We start from the raw sequence: 26417 nt of genomic DNA on the forward strand, positions 1-26417 counted from the left end.
TCTATGCATTTGTCATTGACTAGTCATTTTTGGTGGGTAGCACTTTAGTGTTTATTTTAATTAAAAAGCATTTTCAAAATTAAAGGATCAGTAACATCATTTTTTTTAATTAAACAAATAAAAATTACAGCCTGCATATAATACCCCTGACCTAATAGATATTCCATATTCACCCTCCTTTTACCTGAAAAGTCCCCAGTAAAAAGTCCCCTCCATGGTCTGACCTGACTTTAGAAAAACGGCGATTTGGCGACCAATCTTCACTCATTGCAGTACGTGCGCGTCCCAGGCAGTGCTCCTCCTCCCAGAACTTCCGGCAGGAACCCGGAAGTCAGAAGAGCTTCAGAGCATAGCAGCCGGCAACCAGCGCAGATGTTCTCCCTTTTCTAGCCGTGTATTTTTTTTTTTCTTTTACGAGTTGGTGAGGGGAGTGAACGATAGAGTGACAGCAGCGATGGTGAGAGGAGCACGCTAAGGAAAGGAGACGGCAGTGAGAGAGGAACATGGAAGGGGGAGGAAAGTTGAAGGCTGGGTAAGGGGAACGGCAGTGAGAGGCACACAGAGGGGGGAGAAGGCTGCATTGACATGGGACGCTAAGAAAAGGAGCCGGCAGTAAGAGGAACATGGAGAGGGAGGAAATGAGAAGGCGGCAGTGAGATGAACACAGAGGAGGGGGAGAAGGCTGTATGAGGGAACGGCAGTGAGAGGAAGGGGGGAAGAGGAACATGGAGGGGTAAGGCTACATGAAAGGAGGCAAAGGCTGTGTGACAGGGACACGGGGAAAGCTGCATAGACAGATGCTGAGAGAACAGTAGTGAGAGGAAGTGACGTCATGAAGACCCGGAAGAGGCACACAGCTGTGCGCACGTAGAGGAGAAGAAGAAAGATGAAGCTAGAAGATGGCGGAGACCCTTTGGACGCCGTGGGACAGCACCGGTTTGATTTTTTTCGGATGTCTTACTGAAACAGCAGGAAAGAGCAGCATATTGGGGGTAAGTAATGTATATTAATTATTTTTTTGTGAATAAAAAATGATGTTACTGGTCCTTTAAGGGTAAATTAAAGGACCAGTAATGTCAAAAAAATTTTTAAAAAAATTCATTAGTATACATCAAAAAATAAACACTAACACAAATTAAACTTTTAAATAGCAAAGCCTTTATTAAATAATAACTTACTGAAACTCCTTCCGTTCAGAAAAGGCGAAACGGCGACCATCCATCCTGCAGCAGTTGATTTCTTCTCCCTCGCTCTCTCTCCTGGCTGTGCTCGGTCTGGCGCGCTCTGCCGGCAAGAATGTCAGCCAGCTTCTTCTTCTCCTTCAGCACACTTTCCCCAACCACTAGAACTTTGCCACGGCCAGCATCCCAACTACAGCCGCCAACCTTCCCCACCAATAAGCATCTTTAAATCTTCCGACGTGCCGGCCGCGTGAGGCAGATTGCGTGCAGTTTGCAACCCTCCAACACATGGCTTCGTCCCTCCCAGGCAGCTTTCCGGGACTTGTCATTCGCACGCCCCCTCTCTCTCCCTCTGTTTTTGGAGCAGCAGCAATTTGGCCAAGCAGCAACAGTTCTACTTGCTCTTGGGTAACCTGCTCAGCCCTGAAAACGGAGCCAGAAAACAAGCAGAGGTAGGAGTTTGACTGCGCAAGGGGGCGGCTCTGCAGCTGTATGTGTCTAATTCTGTGAGGTTGTATTGAAATAGCTGCTGAACGCGGCCAACGTGTGAGTCCAGACCAGCACCTCCCTACGTGGAACCCAGCATATGAGCCCAGTGCTATGGGTCTGAGCTACTCTGCCTTTTCTATAACTTTTTGCAGCGACGGGACTTGGGAATGTACCATTATTAGAAGTGTCATAGCGGCTTCGTGCAGGTTAGTCTAACAATACATGCGCTAGACGTAGGGCGGCCAGGAGAGAGAGCGAGGGAGAAGAAATCAACTGCTGCAGGATGGATGGTCGCCGTGTCGCCTTTTCTGAACAGAAGTGGAAGTAGAGTTTCAGTAAGTTATTTTTTAATAAAGGCTTTGCTATTTAAAAGTTTAATTTGTGTTGGTGTTTATTTTTTGATGTATATTAACAAATTTTTTTTACTTTGCTATTTTTGTATATACAGTATGTGTGTATAGAAGAAATTTTGGCACAACACCGGACAAGAAACAAGAACCAACGTTTCGGCCTCACTTTACTTGTTCTTTTGGCTAACATTTTAGCCTCTCAAGCCCTTAAGCCCTTAAGGAACCTGAAAAATATGTTTCTGCCCAACTACAAAGAGTGGTGGTAAATGGAACATTTTCTAATTGAACCAGTGTTGTTAGTGGAGTACCACAGGGCTCTGTATTAGGTCCCTTGCTTTTCAACTTGTTTGTTAATGACCTGTAGGTGGGCATTGAAAGTATTGTTTCTATTTGTACAGATGATACTAAATTGTGCAGATCTATAGGTTCCATGCAGGAGTGATTTGTCTAAGTTGGGAAACTGGGCAGCAAACTTTGGCAAAAAATAATTTAAATGCAAGTTATACACTAAATGGCAGAGTGTTGGGAGTTTCCTTAAATGAGAAGGATCTAGGGGTTTTGTAGATAACATGTTGTCTGGGCAGTGTCATTCTGTGGCTACTAAAGAAAATAAAGTTCTGTCTTGCATAAAAAAGGGCATTAACTCAAGGGATGAAAACATAGTTATGCCTCTTTATCGGTCCCTGGTAAGACCTCACCTGGAGTATGCAGTGCAGTTTTGGACTCCAGTCCTTAGAAGGGATATAAACGAGCTGGAGAGAGTGCATAGACGTGCAACTAAACTGGTAAGAGGGATGAAAGACTTAAGTATGAGGGTAGACTGTCACGGTTGGGTTTGTTTTCTCTGGGACAAAAGGCGCTTGCGAGGGGACATGATTACACTTTACAAGTACATTAGAGAACATTATAGACAAATAGCAGGGGACCTTCTTAACCATAAAGAGGATCACCACACCAGAGGTGGTTCTTCACAGTGAGGTTGTAGAATGCATGGCTGGGTGATGTTGTGATGGCTGATTCTGTTAATGCCTTTAAGAGTGGCTTGGATGATTTCTTGGGCAGACATCCTCCTTAGCAATTTACTGTGGTCCATGGCTAACTCACAGGTTCCTTTCTCACCCATGGTGAACCACTCATTACAAGTCTGGAAGAATGTCAGTGATGTCCCATTATCTCTCCTCACCGTCTAGTACTATCCCTATTAAATAACCCAGAGTTCCCCCCCAGGAATTGAGAAGGGAGCCTTTACCTGGTGGCGACAGAATAACTTCCATACATATACTTATTAACCCAAGAGCAAGGGTTTATTATTATTCAAACCCTAATTGAAAGGTACCACATGCCCACCTCTGAAACGTTCAGATACGCTCAGATACATCACTATTTCTTGACAATAATGGGGAATAAATATCACGGTTTACCCTCTCCCACTGTTTATTGAAAGTTTATGCTTACATTTATGCTTACATTCTCTCCCCTACAAAGGAGCCATTGAAATGTTCGTTCACCAACAGCCACTAAAAGATTTGTATTTTGTTAGACAATGGGAGAAAGAGTTAAATATAACCTTAGAAGAAGTAAACTGGCTTGATAGGTTGCAGGATATGGAAAAATGTTCCCCTAGCATTTTAATTCAGGAAACATCCCAGAAGGTTATGACAAGGTGGTATCTAGTCCATGAAAGAATTTCGAAAATGGTACCCATCTGCACCTTTAACGTGTTTCAGGGGTTGTGGTCAGATTGGTTCTTACCTACATGTATGGTGGTCCTGTCCTAAGGCAGATAGATTCTGGACCAAAATCTATACAATTATTACAAGTGTTACAGGGTTAAAAAACTTACCTTTGTAGCTAGGGGAGAACTAGATAACACTCATAAGATTTGGGATCCATTGACCCACTATAGAGGCTTAACATTGTGACAACCTATCAATGTAACACTTACTAATGGTAATATAGTTCTGGTACGCCCGATAGGGCAGTGGCCCAGTTCTCAGGAATAAATATGAATGTATCTTCATTTGTACTGCTATTACCCCAACGTATACAAACTTTACAATGCTACCTGTTTTTGTTGGTTAAACATTTTCTATTTGCACTTTCCTTCTTTCTTTCCAATTTTCTTTTATTGACATCCTTTACATTTCACGTTATATTTGTTACATATGCCATAGAAATAACTAAATGATGTGGTCACAAAACAATATATGTTTATAGTACAGTGGAAAAATGTTTCATTACTGTAAAATGTCAACCTTTTACTTTTTGTATGTTATTACAAAATAAAATGAAAATATTTACAAAAAAATATGTTGCCATTCTATTTTGTATTTTAGAGACTCCTTCAGATTCTGATCACAGAAAGAAGAAGAAAAAACAAAGAGAAGATGATCCAGAACGCAGAAAGAAGAAAAAAGATAAGAAGAAAAAGAAGGTGAGAGCATAATATAAAAAGAAAAGTTTATACATCTCTGTTTTCAGTCCTTGGGTATTTTTAATACTTTACTTCTATTTTTAGAGTCGCCATAGTCCAGAGCATCCTGGAGCAGGGAGTTCACAAAGTGGACTACGTTAAAACTTCTTCTGATTTTTATGGTTCCTGTTTCATTTTTTTAAATAAAGCCTTCAAAAGAGTTTATTTTCAGATCTATCCTTTAGCTCTTTGCAGCCGGTAGATTGCAAGTCTCCCTCTTTCAAGCAGAATACTGTGCAAGTATCTTTATGGTCAGCTGATTTTGAATTCATCTGATATAGCAACATATGATCAGCATGTCTGGATAAGCAACATAATTTGCAGCAATGACCCCCTTCTTAACCCTTTCCCTGCCAGCCGTTTGGTCCTAGATGCGAACATCTACTGCCAAGCAGTTTTTAGACATTTTGTTCTCTTTCGCTTTAAGGGCCTTTCCTGGGGCAGTCTTTTAGTTTACCCAGTAAAACAATATATGTGTACCTAAGCACGTGGCATATAGGAGCCCCAAAATGAAGACCCCCCATATGGTCTGTCATTTCTGGTGCTGCAAAATCAACACATTTACATCGTTTTGGGGGACGACAAAGGTAGAAAAAAGTACATTCACCACAGAAACCCATATATTTTCGGAAAGTACACATTCCCACAAATCCAAATTGGGTATGCATGTCTTTGTACTCCAAAGTACCAAGCCACAAACCATTCCTAAATTTGGTGATTTTGGTGACATTTCCAAAAATCACCTCTGCAGCATCGTATTTCCCACATACTTTTAGGTATCAAGAGAAATCACCCCAAATATGAAAGCCTAGGGTTCCTCAGTTTGATGTCCAATATGTATAGGTGAACCCAAGCACATGGCATATAGGGGCCCCAAAATGAAGGCCCCCCCCCCCATATGGTCTGTCATTTCGGGTAATGCAAAATCAACACATGTACATAGTTTTGGGAGGGGGGGTAGAAAGGTAGAAAAAAGTAAGTTCACCCCAGAAAACCATATATTTTCAGAAAGTACACATTCCCCCTGAATCCAAATTGGGTATGCATGTATTTGTACACCAAAGTATCAAGCCACAAACTATTCCTAAATTTGGTGATTTTGATGACATTTCCAAAAATTACCTCAAAATGTCCACCCTATAGCATTGTATGTCCCAAATCACCCCAAATATGAAGCCTAGGGTCCTCTGAACAGTTTGATGTCCAATATGTATAGGTGTACCCAAGCACGTGGCATATAGGGGCCCCAAAATGAAGACCCCCATATGGTCTGTTATTTCAGGTACTGCAAATGCAACACATTTACATCGTTTTGGGGGGGGGCAAAGGTAGAAAAAAGAAAGTTCACCCCATAAAACCATATATTTTCAGAAAGTACACATTCCTGCAAATCCAAATTGGGTAGGCATGTCTTTGTACTCCAAAGTACCAAGTCGCAAGCCTTTCCTAAATTTGGTGAGAAAAGCAACGGTTTTTACATTTCTGAAAATCGCCTAAAAATATTGTAATTGGCCGCATTTATCTCACCCGATTTCTTACATAGAATTGTAAAACACCATAAATATTGATGCCAAGGGTCTACTGAACAGTTTGATGCCCAATATGCATAGATATACCAAGGCAGCTGGCATGTCCAGACCCCAAATAAAAATAGTGCATATGAGTTTTCTCTGCTGCCGATTCGCCTTCTGTGAACATAGACCCTTGACTTCATATTATGTGCCTTAAGACCCTCCTAACAGCAAAGACCCCCCAAAACCATATATTTTTGTAAGGTACACATTCTGATGATTCCAACAAAGCTAAAGACGTCTCTCTACACCAAACTACCAAACTGCAAAGCTTTTCTAAACATAGAGGTTTTTACAGCATTTCCGAAAATCGTCTAAAAATGTTGGTTTGCCTCATTTATCGCACACAATGTTTTATGTACAAAGAAAAATCACTCTAAATATGGACCTCAGAGGTTTAATGAATAGTTTGGTAAATCTATGCATATTGGGCATCAAAGTATGCGATGTGTACGGACTCAAAATGAAAAACGTGCATATGAATTTTCACGCTAGCCAACTAAGCTGCAGAAAAGAGAGCCCCAACTGTGCGCCATGTGCCGTAAGACCCCCAAACTGTAAAAAGACCCCCCAGCAAAGGGTTAAAGCTATCTAATGTATCAGCCTCAGTTCATGACCTTTTTGATGCCGATGACTGGCATTGCTTGCTACAGTCAAGTTTATTATCTATAAGGACTCCAAGGTTCTTTTCCATTGGATTTGCCTAGTGGAGTCCTATTTAGGGTATAAGTAGCTTTCATTATTTTACATCCCAGGTGCCACTGACAGCCATGCACACCCAAGCCGTCATACTGCCTCCGCCATGTTTTATAGATGATGTGTTATGCTATGGATCATAGTAACATAGTGAGTTAGGTTGATACATCGTTATCATATCACTCCTTAAGTGCCTCTTCTCCAGCGTGAACATCCCCAATTTGGCCAGTCTTTCCTCATAGCTAATATTTTACCAGCTTATTTGTCCTTCTCTGTACCCTCTCTAATACAATAACTAATAACAACTGTTTAATTGATGGAGACCAAAACTGTATGGCATATTCTAGATTGGGCCTTACCAGTGCTCTATAAATTAGAAGAATGACCGATTCATGCCGTGAATCAATGCCCTTTTAATACAGCTCAAGACCTTATTTGCCCTTGATGCTGCTGACTGGCATAGCTTGCTACAGCCAAGTTTATCATCTACAAGGACTCCAAGGTCATTTTCCATAATTGATTTGCCTAGTGCAGTCCCATTAAGGGTATAAGTGGCTTGGATATTTTTACATCCCAGGTGCATGACTTTACATTTATCAACATTGAATCTCATTTGCCACTTAGATGCCCAGATTGTCAGTTTGTCAAGATTATGTTGCAAGAATGCCACATCCTGGATGGAATTTATTAGGCTGGATAGTTTTGTGTCATCTGCAAACATGGATACATTACTTATATTACCCTCCCCTAAGTCATTAATGAACAAGTTAAAGAAAAGTGCCCTGAGGGACCCTACTAAGAACCTTAATCCAAGTAGAGAATGTACCATTATCAACCAGCCTCCTGTAGCCAGTTTCCTATCCATGTGCAAACGACTTCATTAAGCCCAACAGACCTTAGTTTAGAAAGCAGTAGCTTGTGAGGCACGGTATCAAACGCTTTGGCAAAATCCAAATAGATCACATCCACTGCCCCCCCCCCCCCACTGTCCACTGATTGTTGCTCATAATGCAATTCACTAGGAGAAAGTTTGGAATGTGATCCCTTAACATGTTTTCACATTATTTGCCCACCATGGATGTCAAATTTTAAGTACTAAATTGCCAGGCTGAGATTGTAATCCTTTTTTTAAATATGGGAATTGCATCAGCTTTCCTCCAATCCATAGGTACCATACCAGATAAAAGAAAGTCTGCGAAAATAAAAAATATAGGCCGGTCTAAAACTGCACTAAGCTCTCTTAGAACCCTTAGCTGTATTCCATCTGACCCTGGTTCCTTGTTCACATACATTTTTAGTAAAGCCATACACTGGGTCAAGGTGGGTCTGGAAACACTGAGTCCTCTATTGTATATACTGAAGAAAAGAACCAATTTAGCACATTTTTGTATCTGTTACCACCGTACTGATACCATTATTTAAAGGACAACACTCTCAAACTGCATCTTTTTACTATTAATATATTTAAAAAAAACTTTTTGGGTATAGTCTTAGCCTCTGCCACAATGCAATCCTCATTTCCAATCTTTGCCTTCCGGATTGCTGTTTACAACAGGTATTATAGTGTATATATATGTTAAATGCAGCTTCTGTCCCCACAGACTTGTAGTTTTTAAATGCCTTTCTCTTTATTCCTATAAACTTCTTTACCTCTATATTAAGCCACATAGGGTGTTTATTGGTGCTTCTACATTTATTTCTTAATGCCTGCGGCCCACCCCCCATATGAAAGTATGCCTGCTGTGTCTGCTTACCATGTATAAAATATCACTACAGAGATAACTGGCCCCTTCATTGTTTACACCTCAAATTCAGACTATATGGTCCTGCATTGTTCACACATGTAACACCTCTATTGTTCATGCCCACACTATTAGCACCGCCGACCCAAACTGAAACTGCCCACAATGTTCACCTGTTCACGCTTCATACAAAATGCTGAGGGGCACCAACACTGTTTCACTGTTTGTAGTTCATTTTAGAGTGGTTCTGATAGGATAGGTTTCCCTGTCTCTTGTTCTGTTTTGCCTTCCCTATGCTCCCTGGGTGTGCCGTACTCTGCCTGCACTATGCTCACTGTGTGTCGTACTCTGCCTGCCCTGTGTGCCCTGTATGTGCTGTAATTTGCCTGCCCTATGCTCTCTGGGTGTGCCATAATCTGCCTGCCCAAATGATTCTTGGGTGTGCCATACTCTGCCTGTTTGTCCTGTTCTGCCTGTGGAACCTAAGCCTTATAGGTGTTTGTTCTGGGGGATTGTTAAAATTTGAGAATTGTTGTTAGAGGCCCCTAAGGTGTTTAATCATTCTGGGAGGGGGTTGTTGTCCACAGGGGAGGAGGGGCGTGGCATATGGATCTAAGGCTATGTCTTAATATGACAACCTTTTCACATATGAGTGATAAGTGATATCCCTCCAGTGAGCAGTGAGTGGTCTGCTACCCCAATTAATGTGGACATGTGGTAACATGCGTGTGGTTTAAAGTGGGTGTAGTTAGGCTTCCATTATCGTCCCTCCATCAAATACGCCTGAAAAATTTCGACCCTCTGTACCACAGAAGTTGGACAGCACTGTCTTAAGGGAATACAATACAAATTTTATATTTTAAATGCCAACCACTGCTGTTCTGTGTGTTTAGCAGAAAACATAATGCCCACATTTTCTTATCTGAAATTCAGGTTCTTGTTGTCCCAGTGTATATTTGTTTTTTGCATCAGACATTAAATGAGATCACTTTATGGTCACTATTGCCCAGGTGTTCAATTACTTGCACTTAGAGATCATTACATCCAGTATAGCATTTTGTCTGGTTGACTCATCAACAACCTGTGCCATAAAACTGTCATGGAACAAGTTTATAAACTTGCTCCCACTAACTGCCCTGGCAGTAATGTTGCTCCAGGCAATATCTGGGTAATTAAAATCCCCCATTATTATTATTACTTTCCCCAAACTAGCAGCCTTTTCTATTTGTATCGGGAGTTTATCCCCATCCTCTCCACTTACATTAGGGGGTCTAAAGCATACTCCTATAATTAATTTGCTGGACTCTCAACAATTAGTGAATAGCTTATGTCCCCTCATTTTCCAACATCACCCCCCCTTTATATTAGCTTTTAAACCCTGCCTAACAAACAGACAACTCCTTTTCTTTAGCCTCTGTCCTTCTGAAACAAAGTATAACCGCTGATATTAACTGCCCAATCAAGTGACTCATTCAGCCACACAAATCACATCATATTTCCCTTCCAGCGCCAGCACCTCGAGTTCTCCCATTTTACCAGTCAGACTCCTTGCATCCAAACATACACTTAATACTGTTACCATATTGCATATTTGACAGGAGGTCCTCCCTGTCCTTAACAGTACCCCCCAACCATATCTCCGCCCCCCCCCCCTCCGCTGTGGATCTAGGGTTGCCACCTTTGCTGGAAAAAATACCGGCCTTCCTATATTTTTATATTTTTTCCCTATTAATAACATTGAGATCAGCCATAATTTTTGCTGGCCAGGCCGGTTAAATACTGGCCAGGTGGCAACCATATGTGGTCCAGCCCCCCTACCCTTCCGTCCCCTACTTCTACTCTTGACTGTCACAAACCTGTCTTCCTCATTTGCATTCACTGTCCCTTCTCCACCCCCACTACACTGACCCCTGCCTGTGGTTGCAATGTGAGTCTCCTTTCCTCCCCCACATTTGCGGCCATCCTCAGTGCTGCAAGTTCCCCCTTACAGTCTGCAGTTCAGATTCCAAGATGAAAACCCACCTGCATCTCTTACATGTAAATTATGCATGGAACTGCTGCTCCAACACCACATACATGTGAAAAGATACACACTGAGTGATTCTGGCAAACCCACTTGCACTCATATTTACATTGGGTACTTACAGTCTCTGAAGAACAATACCTCAAACGCCTTTTTAGTTTTGAACGCTGCTAAACACTTTTTTCACATGCAAGCTTTTAAAAATATATAAAAATATGCCCCCTTAAAGACTATATCCTAAATAAACTAGACCAAATAAGTGCACTAAGTGTATCCACCAGCTTACCCCACATGTTTTTTCTCAGTCAGGTAACACTCAAAACACAGCATTCAGTTATTTGACTATATCCCAAATAAACTAGACCAAATAAGTGCACTAAGTGTATCCACCAGCTTACCCCAAACATGTTTTTTCTCAGTCAGGTAACACTCAAAACATAGCATTCAGTTATTTGCATTTACTCTACTCTTTGCACCCAGCACTCCCAGCATGCCCCGCAATCACCAATGCCTTAAGGTTTTTTATAAGAGACCAAATAAATGCACCAAGGGCAGGGGCACATGGGGAGATTTAGGGAGATATTTGGGAGATTTGATACCACAATATTTCTGCCATGGGCGACAAATCTCCTGAAAATGCCTCTACATTGCCAGTTATTGAAATCATTAGCAGTATGTCCAACATTGCCTCTGAGGAATTCATTGCACATGCTCTTTGCTGCTGTTACTGAGCTTATGGACTGGTACACAATACACAGTACACATAGAACAGGGATCCCCAACCTTTTGAACCCGTGAGCAACATTCAGAAGTAAAAGGAGTTGGGGAACAACACAAGCATGAAAAATGTTCTTGGGGTGCCAAATAAGTGATTGGCCATTTGGTAGCCCCTATGTGGATTATCAACCTACACTGAGGCTTTGTTTGGCAGTGCACCTGGTTTTTATACAACCAAAACTTGCCTCCAAGACAGAAATTTAAAAATAATCTCCTGCTTTGAGGCCACTGGGAGCAACATCCAAAGAGTTGGAGAGCAACGTGTTGCTCACAAGCTACTGGTTGGGGATCACTGACATAGAATATAAATTTTGCACTATAAGGCTGATTAGTAATTATACAGATAATTGTTACATAGCAGCAAAACCTGTGCAACTAGCATCACAATTTAATAATCAGCCTTCTAACATCAGCTTTTATTACAGACCAACCTAATTTTCTGCTTGATAATTTGTGACCCCTTAGCTTTGCTTCTCAACAGCTGCTCAAAGCCCACTGAGCATGTGAGTGTTGCAGACACTTTCCAAGATGGTGACTCCCTTTGACAGGTTTGAAGTCTTGGATCATTGCTGCTATTGAGAAGCTGAAACTTTAGACTGGTGCAATACGTTCAGTAGATAAAATATGAAATTTTTAGTCATATTCATTTTTAGGATTTAGTTCTCCTTTAATGACTTAGGCGAGGGTATTGTAAGTATCAGTGTTTGCGGATGACACAAAACTATGCAGCCCAATAAATTCCATCCAGGATCTGGCATCTTTGCAGCAGGAATTTGGCAATCTGGGCAGCTAAGTGGCAGACGAGATTCAATGATGTTAAAGTCATGCACCTGGGATGTAAAAATATGCAAGCCGTTTATACCCTTAATATGACTGTACTGTGCAAATCCATAATGGAAAAGGACCTTGAAGCCCTTGTAGATAATAAACTTTGCTGTAGCAAGCAATGCCAGTAACCAGCTTTAGGGTCAGGGCACACGCTCAGCGACAAATCTCCTCTTCTTTGGGGTGACTATTCCCCCCAAACTGCCTCCCACCGGCTAGAATGTAAATCTCCGGCACGATGGCACTCGGAGCACTTCGCTTTCTGAAGTTGCCCGAAGTTGCCTTACGAGGAAATATATATATATATATGAGAGAGAGAGAGATCTTAAAATTATCAGGCAGCTTGAGACGGACAGAGGAGGGATTAATGATCTCCATGATAGGATATGGACCAATAAACCTGGTTCCCAGTTTGAGAGATGGAACCTCAAGTTTAATATTCTTTGTAGATAACCAAACTAAGTTTCCAACCTGATATTTGGGCGCCTCCCTACAGGACCTATCGGCTGCTCTTTTTTGAAAAAGAAAAAAAGGGAAATCATGTACCCCAGACCAAATCTTAGAAAAATGCATTAAAGAAGAGTTAACAGAAGGTACAGAGGATAAATAACCACAGTATGAAAATGCCTTAGGATACATACCATTAACAATAAAAATGGATATTGCCCAGTAGATGCATGAGATTAATTATTATAGGCAAACTCTGCCCAAGGCAACAACTCAGCCCATGAAGATTGTTTATCAGAAACATAACATCTTAAAAATTGTTTAAGGGACTGATTTACTCTTTCTGTCTGACCATTGGTATGTAGAGGAACATGATAAATTGATCGGCAACCAAAGAGCGAAAGGCTCACCAGAACTTGGAAACAAATTGTACTCCCCTGTCAAACACAATATTTGCTGGAAAACCATGTAGTTTGAAAATATTAAAAATAAACAATTCAGGTAATGTTTTAGCAGAAGGAAGGTGTAGAAGAGGAATACAATTACTAATTTTGCTGAATCTATCAACCAAAACCCAAATCACAGTATTTCCCTGAGAGAAAGGAATATATACTATAAAATCCATGAAAGATGGGACCAGGGTCTATTAGGAATAGGCAATGACATTAACAACCCTTGTCATAGAGTTCTTGAGGATTTTTAACTTTGACAAGCAGAGCTGAAAGAGGTACACATTTATCCTCAGCTTGTAGCGCTGATAAAACACCCATTCCTTTGTTGCCTATTCCTCAGGATGAACCCATGCAATTAGGGGTCGCTCATCTGTCCTCTGAGGAAAAGGCTAGAAGGCGGGCGCAGGGTCTATGCATGTATTGTGGGGATAAAGGCCATTTTCTCAACCAATGTCCGAGGCCGGGAAACTTCAAAGCCTAAATGGAGAAGGGGAGGTCCATTTGGTCGAGAAGTTTCCTCTCCCCCATTTTCCTCTAGGATCTTGGAACCAGCCAGTTTGTCCTGGCCTGGGGGTTCTGTTGAAATTTCTGCCTTTTTGGGTTCTGGGGGGGGGGCGGGGAACTTCCTAGCTGCTGCCTTTGCAGTAAGGTATACTTATTCCCCTTATTCCTCCTATGAGAATTTTGGCTATTGATAAGAGTCCACTTGGGTCAGCTCTGGTAACCCAAAAATCTATGGTATTAACCATGTGTACCAACAATATGCATGTCAATGTGTTATCTTTTCACATCATTAAGGGTTCTTCTTCCTCTTCTCTGGTTTTGGGGTTACTCTGGTTACAGGTACACAACCCTCACATAGATTGGGTAACTGGGGAGATTGTTCAGTGGGGATCTAAGTGTGTTGATTCTTGTCTAATTTCTCCTCAAATGGTGGCATTTACCTCCTTGGAAGGGTTACCTCCTTTCTATGCTGATTTCACGGATGTGTTTTCCAAAAAAGCCGCTTAAACACTACCCCCACATATGCACTACGATTGCCCTATTGACCTCATTCCAGGATCTACTCCTACTAAAGAGAGAACATATGCTCTTTCTTTGCCTGAAGCCCAGGCTATGAAAGATTATATTAAAGAGAATCTATAAAGAGGTTTTATTAGACCTGCAGGTGCTGGGTTCTTTTTTGTGGGCAAAAAGGATGGGGGCTTTCGCCCATGTATTAATTATTGTGGCCTTAACAAAATTACAACCAAAAACCCCTATCCCCTTCCATTCATTTCTGATTTGTTTGATTAAGTTAAGAATGCTACCATCTACACTAAACTTGATCTTAGAGGTGCATATAACCTCATTCATATTAGGGAAGGGGAAGAGTGGAAAACGGCCTTTAACACCAGGGATGGCCACTATGAGTATTTGGTCATGCTGTTTGGCCTATGCAATGCCCCGCAGTGTTTCAAGAATTTGTCAATGACATTTTCCAGGATTTACTTGGGCTATTTGTAGTGGTAGGGAGATTGTTCAGTGGGGATCTAAGTGTGTTAATTCTTGTCTAATTTCTCCTCAAATGGTGGCATTTACCTCCTTGGAAGGGTTACCTCCTTTCTATGCTGATTTCACGGATGTGTTTTCCAAAAAAGCCGCTTAAACACTACCCCCACATATGCACTACGATTGCCCTATTGACCTCATTCCAGGATCTACTCCTACTAAAGGGAGAACATATGCTCTTTCTTTGCCTGAAGCCCAGGCTATGCAAGATTATATTAAAGAGAATCTATAAAGAGGTTTTATTAGACCGTCCAATTTCCCTGCAGGTGCTGGGTTCTTTTTTGTGGGCAAAAAGGATGGGGGCTTTCGCCCATGTATTAATTATTGTGGCCTTAACAAAATTACAACCAAAAACCCCTATCCCCTTCCATTCATTTCTGATTTGTTTGATTAAGTTAAGAATGCTACCATCTACACTAAACTTGATCTTAGAGGTGCATATAACCTCATTCATATTAGGGAAGGGGAAGAGTGGAAAACGGCCTTTAACACCAAGGATGGCCACTATGAGTATTTGGTCATGCTGTTTGGCCTATGCAATGCCCCGCAGTGTTTCAAGAATTTGTCAATGACAATTTCCAGGATTTACTTGGGCTATTTGTAGTGGTATATCTTGATGACATTTTAACTTTTTCTTCTAACATGGGTGACCTCCGACAGCATGTACATGAGGAGGAATAATTTGTTTGCAAAATTACCTTTGAGGTTTCATCTGTACAGTTTTTGGGTTCAACATTTCTGGGAAGGGGTTGGAGATGGATCACGGTAAAGTCAAGGCTGTATTAGACTGGGCTCTACCCCTCTCATTACAGGCAACCCAAAGGTTTTTTGGTTTTGCGAACTACTACAGGCAGTTCATTAAAAAAATTTCTCTGGTTGTGTTCCCAATTATGGATCTGACCAAGATGTGTGCAGATCCCAGTATGTGGCCTCCTGAGGCTATTCAAGCCTTTGAGTTCTTAAAAAAAGAATTTTTTGTCTGCTCCTATTCTTCGTCACCCTGATACAACCCTACCATTTATTGTAGAGGAAGATGCATCAGAAGTTGGGGCAGGGGCAGTTCTTTCCAAAAGACATCCATTAACCGACAAGGTGCATCCATGTGCTTTCTTTTCTAGGAAATTTTCGTCTGCTGAGGCCAATTATGATATTGGTAATAGAGAATTATTGGCTATCAAATGGGCCTTTGAGGTATAGAGACACCGGTTGGAGGGGGCTAAACATATTATCGCAGTTTACACTGACCATAAAAATCTCTTATACATTGAGTCAGCAAAGCGTTTGAACCCAAGACAGGCCAGATGGGCTTAATTCTTTACCAGATTAAATTTTTCTTAAATTTACAGGCCTGGTTCCAAAAAATACTAAAGCAGCTTTAGGGTCAGATCTTGCCATACTGTTATCTCAAGCACAGTTAATGGCTCCAGGTGATATTCCTTCTGGCATACTGTTTGTTCCCGAAGAACTGAGGGAGCAGATACTTAATGAAGCTCACAATTCTAAAACTACTGATCTTTTGTCTCAAAATGTTTGGTGGCTTTCATTTAAACTAGATGTGCAAAAATGTGTACATTTCTGTCCTGGTCAAAGGTCAAAATCCTCTAGGAATTAATCTCAGGGGTTGTTGAGGTCATTGCCTATTCCTAATAGACCTTGGTCCCATTTGTCAGTAGATTATATTGGATCTTCCTCCATCTCTGGGTATAACTGTGATTTGGGTGATGGCTGATAGATTAAGCAAAATGAGTAATTTTATTCCTCTTCCACAACTGCCTTCTGCTAAAACCTTTGCTGAATTGTTTATTTCTAACATTTTTAAATTACATGGTTTTCCAGACAATATTGTGTCAGACAATGTATTTCTAATTTTTGGTGAGCCTTCTGCTCCTTGGTTGAGATCAATCTATAATTTTCCACTGCATACCATCCCAAACCAATGGTTAGACGGTGAGAGTTAACCAGTCCCTTGAGCAATTCTTAAAGGAACAGTTCAGTGTTCTGTGTAAATAGATAGGCTGTGCAAAATATGTTTATAATATAGTTAGGCAAAAATGTAATCGATAAAGGCTGGAGTGTATTGAATTGTAAGAATGTGGTCTTCCAAGCTGCTGCAATTGTTTGCTTTGCTGCATTGAATGTAATTAAATGTTACTCATATTTGTTGATACCCTCAATTGGTTTATATAATAGAGCTTCCCATGAATTATTGGATGGAGTCACCCCTAGTATGCTGTCTATCATAGCATATCTCTGCACCAAAGGCGCTTAACCTTGGGGCAGCTCCACCAAATATGAGTCATAGTGCCTGCTTCCTGACACCCTCTGAAGCAGTTGGCATTATAAGAAGAAACCCATTTTGCTATTCATGCAGGAACTAAATACCATTTTAAATGAGGTATAATAGAACAATGGGCAATTCTGAAAATGGAATTCGAATCTTCCTCTAATTTAATTCCCTTTCCCAGGCTTTTACATATTTTAGGTATTTGGAGGGGTAGCATTAGTCCATTTATCATAAAAGATAGATATTAGTTTCTTAGACTGGGGATATTTAATACAAAATAGTTCAAATTGGGTAGGGGAACTATAAGTTGTAGTATTGTGAGATTAATTGGATATAATGTCTGATTTGAAGGTAGTGGTAATGTTCTGTTTGTGGAAATTCATGTTTCTCTTGTAGCATAGCTACATATATAATTTTCCCTTCATAAATAAAGTTATGGATAGTTGTTAATCCCCTTTCTAGCCACCATTGAAAAGAGTTTGTGTAGAACCCGGGAAAGGAAGGATTACCAAAAAGGCTAATAGTGGGGGTGTGTTTAGATATAAGTCCTAAAGGTCTTTTACAATGTTCCCTAACCCTAAGTGAATGTGCAATAATGGGGTTCATTATTGGAGGATGGGCCCTTGGGGAAAGCCATAGCAAGTTGTGTAATGGAAACTCGGGAATAGTGCTTTGTTCTATATTTTTCCATTGGGAATAATTCGGGTTAACATGCCATTTAGCTATTTGGCTCAGAGGTGCAGCTTGGAAGTATTTATTGAAATCTGGAATTCCCAGCCATGCTTTTTTTCTATGTCGAATGGCTACATTATGAGCAGGTCGAGGGGGTTTATCCTTCCAGAGCATATTTTTTTGTAGTGCCTTGGGAGGGTCTACCGGTAATGTTTGGAATAGGTATACAACAAGGGGTAAGATTAACATTGCATCTACTAGCGCATGCTCTAATACCTGTTGTGATAAATTCCGTAAGCAAAATTTATAGGCAGATTAAGTATTCCTCTCAGAGGAAGCTCTATCCCAGTATGAGTTAATAACAACAATAATTACCAAACCCTTACGGTGCATGGCCAATGTCTGGAAAAAAGATTGGAAAAATAAGTCCTGTCTCTCATTAGGGGCATATAATAAGGCCAAAGTTATTTCTTGGTCCTGGAGTTGACCTGTGATTATATAGTGATCATCTGTGTCTCTTACTTCTGAAAGTTCTTAAAATTGAAGTTTAAATTTTTGTGCAAATATATTGCTACTCCACAAGTTTTAGAGTCTGCATTGCTTAGGTAGACTGTGGGATAAAGATAGTGCAAATGAGTGAGTTTTCTGTAAAAATAATACATCCGCATGATTGGATTTATAGTCATGAAATGCTATTGACCATTTGGTTGGGATGTTTAAGCCTTTTACGTTATGAGTAAGAAGTGTTAGTCATAGTTTAATTAATAAAATTAACTGTGACCATATGCTCCATTGTGTACAGAAAGCCATGGGAGTAGCAATGCATAAACATCCACATTTATACCTTGAGGAAATTTATACCTGCCAAATAAACCATAATCAAAAATAGAAGAAAAAACAACACCAAAAACCAAAAACCAAAACTAGAGGTAACTGACCCTGTTGGCTTGGACAGGAAAATAGTTGAGTGGTTGTGGGACCATGAACCAGAATGGTCATCAAATGAAAACCCTGTGGGGGAAGAACTTCCACCGGCTGGGCCATGAGTAGAAATGTTGTCTCTTGCAGCATTCAGTGGCTTCTAGGTGTCAGCTGTTTAGCAGTCTTCTGCCGGTGACGGTGGTGAATGGCGTTTAGGTGGGGATGAGGATCCGGTAGTAGGTGCTTGATGCGACACAGCATTAGTAATCTGTAATTGCATTAATAGCTCTTGCCTTCTGTAAGGGATGAGCAGGAATGTGTTTCTCCTTTTCAGGTGAAGATTAACTTTAATGGAACAGCCCATCGATAACGGACACTGTGTGTGATCAATTCAGCGGTAAATAGGTTTAAACTGTCTCCTCCTCTGAATAGTAGTAGGGGAGAGGTCCGTGAACAATTGGTAGGCAAAGCCCTTGTAGGAGAGCATATTTGTTGCTGTAGCTGCTGCCATAATGGCTTCTTTAGTGGAAAAAAGTGTACCCGTGCAATGATGTCCTTAAGTGGACCTCCCTCTGTTCTTTGGCACAGGGCCGTATGGACCCTATCCAGCTCCATTTTTTCGGGTGGTATATTAGGCACCAAAAGGGAACGATTTTCTGTGTCTTCAACCTTATCCTGCAGCTCTGAAAGTTGTGTGTTTAGTGAGGAAATAAGATTATGATGGGAGGTGGAGGTATTTATCAAATCATCCACTTTAGTTTCTAGCAGATCTGTACACGACCCAGATCTTTTATCTCTGAAGAGAGTTGGAAGGTAATTTTGTGCACAATTATATTGGAGCAGATCCTTAAATTTGCCAATTAGTACAGTGTCCCCCGAATACCTAGGTGGTGTTTGTGTTTGCCGAGGGGTACCTGGTTGGAATGCCTCCAGTGATTCCTCAGAAGGTGAGTCCAGGCTATTGTGAGGAGACCGTGAAAGCTGGGACACCGGCGATGCAGCAGCACCTGTTGCCATCTTGGATTCCAGATAAGACGACTCAGCATTAGCAAGCTCTGAGCAGATTTCTTTTTAGTTTTGCCGGTTCTTGTCATCATCTCCCGCAAAAGCGTTTAGTTTTCGTGTGTTATTATTAGCAAAGTCATGATTTATTTTTATAAAAAGCCGGTCCGGAGCCAACAAGAAGCAGGTCTGCTTAAGTCGACATCACGCCATGCCCCCCCCCCCCAAAGCTTTTTTTAATGCTATTGTTGCTCCCCAACTCTTTTTACAATTGATTGTGGCTCACGGGTAAAAAAGGTTGGGGACCCCTGGTCTACATCATACTAAAATCTAATATTTTATCAAATTAGTCAAGCAAAATGAACTTTAATTATTTGAATCTTGTTTCCTTCAGTCTGGGAATTCATAATTATAGCAAGCAGGCCATTTTGTGGATATTGTTATTAAGGCATCATCTCAGAATCTTGTTTGTGCACCAGAATGGGGGACCCAATGTCCATTTCCATGCCCTGGCTACACAATTAAACTGCAAAGAGAACGGGTGAATGTGGGGAGAGCTGTGACATCTAGGAAGTGCTGAATGGAAAGTAATAATTTTATTGAAAGCTGAGATTTTTAAATGAGCTTATAACAGCTATGAATGCTTTAATAAAAAATAGAAATTGGATTTCATGTTTAATTTGAAAAGGACTTTTATTATACAGATTTTTGTGTCTGGATGACAGGTCCACTTTAAAAACTGCCTTTTAACAAAATCTGAAGCGTGCATGTTGGGCAACACTGGCATAAAGTGTTTCTACTAGGGATGCACCAAATCCACTATTTTGGATTCGGCCGAACCCCCGAATCCTTTGCGAAAGATTCGGCGTGAATACCAAATCCTAATTTGCATATGTAAATTAGGGCTGGGAAGGAGGAAACATGTTTTACTTCTTTGTTTTGGGGCTAAAAGTCACGTGATTTCCCTCCCTACCCCAAATTTGCATATGCAAATTCGGTTCGGCCAGGCAGAAGGATTCGTCCGAATCCTGTTAAAAAAGGCCGAATCCTGAACCGAATCCTGGATTCGGTGCATCCCTAGTTTCTACTATCATCTTGTCCTACTATTCCCATCTTACCCTACTGCATCTGCTGCCCCTCACTGTGGAGTACAATATATGCATAGCCATGGGCACACACCCATTATGATTCAACTTAAAAAAAAGTTGTACCACAGCATTTAATGCCAAGGGTCACTAAAACAGGATTTCTTACTCACACATCTCTATTACTCTAAGGCCTTTTGTGTGGATCAAACAGGAGTGTAAATCCTGCCTCTCAGATTTGCCACACATGACCTTATGCAAGGAAAACTTTAGTTATACATTACTAATTGCCACCAAATATACAGATCTAAATTATTTCCATTGTTTCCAGTTTTTGTGTTTCACAGCACATTTTAAACAGCATTTTACCAATATTTTTTCTGAATTTGACTTTTGGCTTTTCCTAAACCTGACAGTCTGTCATGAGGTGAGTTTCAGCTGTACACGTGTCTTGTACCACTGAGTGTGTGTTTCAGAGAGATAGTCCCTTCCCCTATTCCCTCCAATATGGGAGGATACATGCTTTAGGGCAGAGACATGTAACCCTTTCTTGGCAGGAATATCCAGTGCCACACTGTGGCGCTAACAGTAGTGATCCCAAGCCTCCGCTAAGTGAGAGATTTGTGGGGTTTGGATAAGTTAAGTGCCTCCACCCAGGGCTAAAACCAGATATTGGTGGCATACAACTCCCTGGGAACTGCAATAGCAGTGATTTTGGTACCAATTGTAGCAGACAATAAACCACACAATAGGCAGATATGCATTAATCTGTAATATTAGAAATGCAATATATGCAATGCAATAAGAACAGTGAAATAACAGTAATACAATGAATATAAGACAATATAATAAGTATCACCCTTGGTATGAAAATGTCCACTGTCGCTCTAAGAATGGTGAGTGTGCACACTAGAGGTCTGAGGGTATATACCAAAGTAGTAATAGAAGAGGTATGTGTTGCAACACTAGAATGATGCACCCCGGGGTGTGTAAAGTGAAGGTCTCACCAACTCCCAGTGATAGTGAAAGAAGAAAGAGATCCTGTGAGGCAGAGCAGAAACAGGGAAGCAGTCTGGCAGCTTTAATCCACACTGCGCTTGAAATGCTGGTGTAGGGAAAGGCTTCCTGAATTCCTGAGGAGATCCACTGTCACGGAGGCTGATGGGAAATCCACAGTCCAGATCCGGTGTACACGCTGGCAACTACAGGGCTGAAGTCCTATCTATCCTACAGGGATTACTTCCCTAGCAATAGCTCAGGCAGCTGCACTAGTTCCAGTCACTATGATGGAAAGGGTTAACTAACTCCCTGTGCTCTGACTATGGTATTCCCTATATGGGTAAATGTTCTATAGGTGAAATCCCTAGCTTCCTACTCCGATAAATCAGCAGGAACTGACAGCAAAAATGAGAAATCTCAGGCTGGCTCTCAGTAGTTCTGTGTGAGACCATACTTTCCTCTTCTTTTCTTCCTTGTTAACCTTAGCCTCACTTTCATTTTGGCTCCATACTTCTTTCAGAGAGGTCACAAGGTCAGAAGCAAATCCTTCTTGCTGATTGGCCAGGCTGTGGCTGAAAACTGTCTCACTGCAGTGCAAGCAGCAGACATGCTTTTGGTGGATCCAGATTTAAAGTCACAGGGTTATGCAGTTAGGGAAAGGGCAAATAACACTTCCCTGCATTCTCCCCCTGGAAAATCCCTTCTGGCCCAGCAAGGGTACAAACATTGTAAACAAGCAATATGCAATGTGTTATAAACAGTAATAACACCCACTTCTAATAGACTCTCCTGAGATCTATCAAGTCACAATGGTTGCTGTACGAGAAATTAAATTAGTAGTATGCAACAGACATCATAGAAGATAATCTACTCATCATTTGGTGCATTTCTCTTAGCAAAGATTGAACACCAGTGACACAAGGCACCTTCAAACCATTGTGATAAGGTAAAGCATATACAACAAAAGGTTGAGAAGTATAGCTAGGTACTCCTAGAGAATCATAGGTGAGGGCACTAGGAGGCCTCCTTATCCTTCCTCCCCTCCGCACATCCCAAGCAGGCAGTCCTGAGGCTGAGATAACTGAATTTTGAGTTTGATTCAGTCCAGACTGTGTAGCAGGAACAAAGTCTGGGGTGTCTTGGCTCAAAGTCCCTCTTGCAGATGGAGGTTGATCATCATGTGAGTAAGTAGGTGCAACTGTTGGCTGTTCATCATCATCGGCATGAATTGCTGCAGGTGAATCTACTGAAATATCAAAGTCATTATGTGAATTCATCAGAGGGATCATCACTAACAGTAGCGTCTGTTTGATCCTCTGAGTCAGATACCTGAGGTATGGGTAAGAGATGATTTCTATGCCAGGCTTTTAGATACCCCCTTGGACCTTTGATGCGGTAGACAGTGATACCAGGCAGTTTATCAACTACAACATAAAAGTCTTTACGCCAACAATCAGCTATCTTATGCTAAGCCTGGTTTCCTAGGTTTCTCAGTAACACTCTATCTCCAGGAACAAGTTAATTGTGGTGTACTTTGGCATCATATCTTCTCTTGTTGCCTTGATTAGTTTTGGAAGCATTATCCTCAGGAAGGCAATAGGCTCTAGACAAGTCTTCCTTTAATTTAGCAACATACTGAGAGTGACTGATACTGTCCATACCATCTACTGACACTCCAAAGTAAAGATCTATTGGTAGTCGTTCTTCTCTGCCAAACATGAGTGTTGGGTTTGGGTTCTTGACCGCCCTTCAGCTGCCACGCCCTTGGAGCGCCTCACTTAGGATCCAGAGATCTCCAGGAGACGAGCAGTGCACCACACAAGAAATGATGCAGAAATTGTCTAATTTATTAGAATGTAAAGATAGATTTTATATTCTTTGCACGCCCTCCTGTCACCCCCCCTGTAACAGCGTATAAGGAGAGAGACAAACATACAGCACAGTTTGCAGAATCACAGAAATAGACCATGTGCTACATTTAGGAGAAGCAAACAAGTTACATAGGGTGGGGGAAGCAAGATGTCAAAGTTACAGAAATAACTAAAGTGCAACAGCTGAAGTTACATATATTTCAGTAACGGTATGCAGTTTCTACAAGTTGTACAGCTAATATTGAGCAATGGGTGTTGTCCTGCAGCCTGAAGTATCACTGAGCCTTGCAATTGCCGTTACAAGCAATTTACCATGTAATGTAAGGATTTATTAGTGAAAGCATAAGAACCATGATTTTAAGCATATTCCTACAAACCCTCCTTTCATCCTGAAGGGATGACTCACATGAGAAGGAGAGACTGACCTCAGGGAGTGGAGCCAGAGCGAAAGGCTCTTGTACAAATGAAATGAGTTGCACCAAACAGCACCCAGTTATCTTAACTATGCTATAGCAATAAGGATGAGAGTGGTATTGTATTGGAGAAGGGTGAAATTACCTTTTGGCATCTTTGTTATATCCTCTACGTCTACGGTGTAAGGATTTAAAATATAAGGCATGCTGCAAGCGGTAAAAAGAGAGTGTGTGCATTTCCAGCAATCAGTTATGTTAGGTGTGGCTGCTGCCATAACATGTATTTAGCTAGAGTACTTTTAGGCTCAAACTGTTGCAAAGTCCACAATACACAGTGACCACAATAAAATGAATTCTCAGGCAAAAATATGTAACCCAAAAAGATGATGTGATGTTAACGTGTTATCCTTGGTTGTTGTCCTGGAGTATAATCTTCACCCGAAGGGGACCTCCCTGCATTAGCACTGGATATTGAGATCCCTGGGACCCTGGGGTGGTGCAGGCAAAAGAGGCTTTATTTTGTCCTGCAATTCCCCCACTTACACAACTGGTTGAAGCTGAGTGTTCTTACAGTGTGATGAGTGCATCCAGTTGGGCTTTCGCTCCACTTTCACTGCAGTATTTGTAGCAAGAAGCACTTGAAGTGTTCCATCCCAGCACAGCCAGAGTGCCTTTTGATGAGGACCCAATTTCTTGAAGCAAAGCTATGTCATCCTGGAACATCTGCTGGATCTGGTAATGAAGAATAAATTCAAGAATACAGTTTGGTCAGTACAAAGGAAACTGGGTCAAACTTCCATAGTTCATGCAAAGTAGATCAGCAAGAGGAAAGTATTGAGCCGTGCATGCTGGTCTTCCAAAAGGTATCTGTGAGCCTAGTTGGGCATAAAAACTAGGTTCAAAACATCTGGCCATACAGTTCTGGTTTAAGCACACACCTTGCAGAGTCTATTTTAATGATGCCATTTAACTTTTCCACTTCAACTTATGGTATATAATATGCAAAACTTGATATATTACTTGTCCAGTGAAATGTGTACCTTGGTCTGTGGCCTTTTGGCAGTTCATATCTGCACGTAATCTCCTAAACATCTTATTGCCATTGGTCTCCAGCGAAGCCTTTGCTTCTGGTCAAGCTTCTAGCCAACCAGAGAATTAATCAACATAAACAAGTACACATTCAAAAATGCAACACTTAGATAACTGAATATAATCTATCTATAACATCTGAAATGAATATGGTGCTTTAGTAGGATGCTTAACTGGTGTTGGAGCAGTTTTACCCAGATTATGTTAAGCACAAATAGGTTTACATCTGGCATTAGGTTATGCAAGGTTATGCACTTTGGCAAAAATAATATAAATGCAAGTTATACACTAAATGGCAGTGTGTTGGGAGTTTCCTTAAATGAGAAGGATCTAGGGGTCTTTGTAGATAACACGTTGTCTAATTCTGGGCAGTGTCATTCTGTGGCTACTAAAGCAAATAAAGTTCTGTCTTGCATAAAAAAGGGCATTAACTCAAGGGATGAAAACATAATTATGCCTCTTTATAGGTCCCTGGTAAGGCCTTATCTGGAGTATGCAGTGCAGTTTTGGACTCCAGTCCTTAAGAGGGATATAAATGAGCTGGAGAGAGTGCAGAGACGTGCAACTACTGTAAATTGGTTAGAGGGACAGAAGACTTAAATTATGAGGGTAGACTGTCAAGGTTGGGGTTGTTTTCTCTGGAAAAAAGGCGCTTGCGAGGGGACATGATTACACTTTAAAAGTACATTAGAGGACATTATAGACAAATAGCAGGGGACCTTTTTACCCATAAAGTGGATCACCGTACCAGAGGCCACCCCTTTAGACTAGAAGAAAAGAACTTTCATTTGAAGCAACGTAGGGGGTTCTTCACAGTCAGGACAGTGAGGTTGTGGAATGCCCTGCCGGGTGATGTTGTGATGGCTGATTCAGTTAATGCCTTTAAGAATGGCTTGGATGATTTTTTGGACAGACATAATATCAAAGGCTATTGTGATACTAAGCTCTATAGTTAGTATAGGTATGGGTATATAGAATTTAATTAAAAGTCCCCTCTTTATCTGCAAAACTGCAAACAATATGTTCTCCTTATTTCCCGGATCCACATAGGCATCATTGCCACCCAAACTAGATATCTACTACTTGTTATAATACTTAACCTATACCACACTTCATTTTTTCATTGCATTTGCGCACAGTATTTTTAATCAAATAATATCTCTTCCTATAAAACAAAAAAATAAATAAAAATTAGCATCTGATATACCTTGTATCTTTCCATTATGCTAACATTAGCAGACATAACAACTAAAACTTTATTATTTAAACCAGTTAAAAAAAAAAAATATATATATATATATATATATATATTTTTTTTTTTAAATAATCTGTGGTGTTCATTATAAATGTTACAAACGACACAAGACAAGCAGTGGCCAGCTGCTTGCCTAAACACTCTAAACACTCTGCCTCATGCACACATTCATACACAAATATCTTAAGCAATCTCTTAGCTTGGCAGTGTCTCCTTACAGCAATAACTCTTCTGATTTTACTTTCTTTA

At 40.9% G+C, this 26417-nt stretch overlaps 1 protein-coding gene across 1 annotated transcript in view; it reads left to right on the forward strand.

Annotated features, from left to right (window-relative positions):
• med19.L (mediator complex subunit 19 L homeolog) overlaps positions 1–4656 on the forward strand; it is a gene marked incomplete at its 5' end in the record, with an annotated part of 112266 nt that extends 107610 nt beyond the window's left edge. The window contains 2 exon segments of the mRNA NM_001174019.1: positions 4357–4454; positions 4539–4656. Of these exon segments, the coding sequence (NP_001167490.1) occupies positions 4357–4454; positions 4539–4595 (155 nt within the window). The 3' untranslated portion in view covers positions 4596–4656.
• Between the last annotated feature and the right edge of the window lie 21761 nt (positions 4657–26417).

The sequence above is a fragment of the Xenopus laevis genome, chromosome 7L (genome assembly GCF_017654675.1).
Source record: "Xenopus laevis strain J_2021 chromosome 7L, Xenopus_laevis_v10.1, whole genome shotgun sequence".
Taxonomy (NCBI): Eukaryota; Metazoa; Chordata; class Amphibia; order Anura; family Pipidae; genus Xenopus; species Xenopus laevis.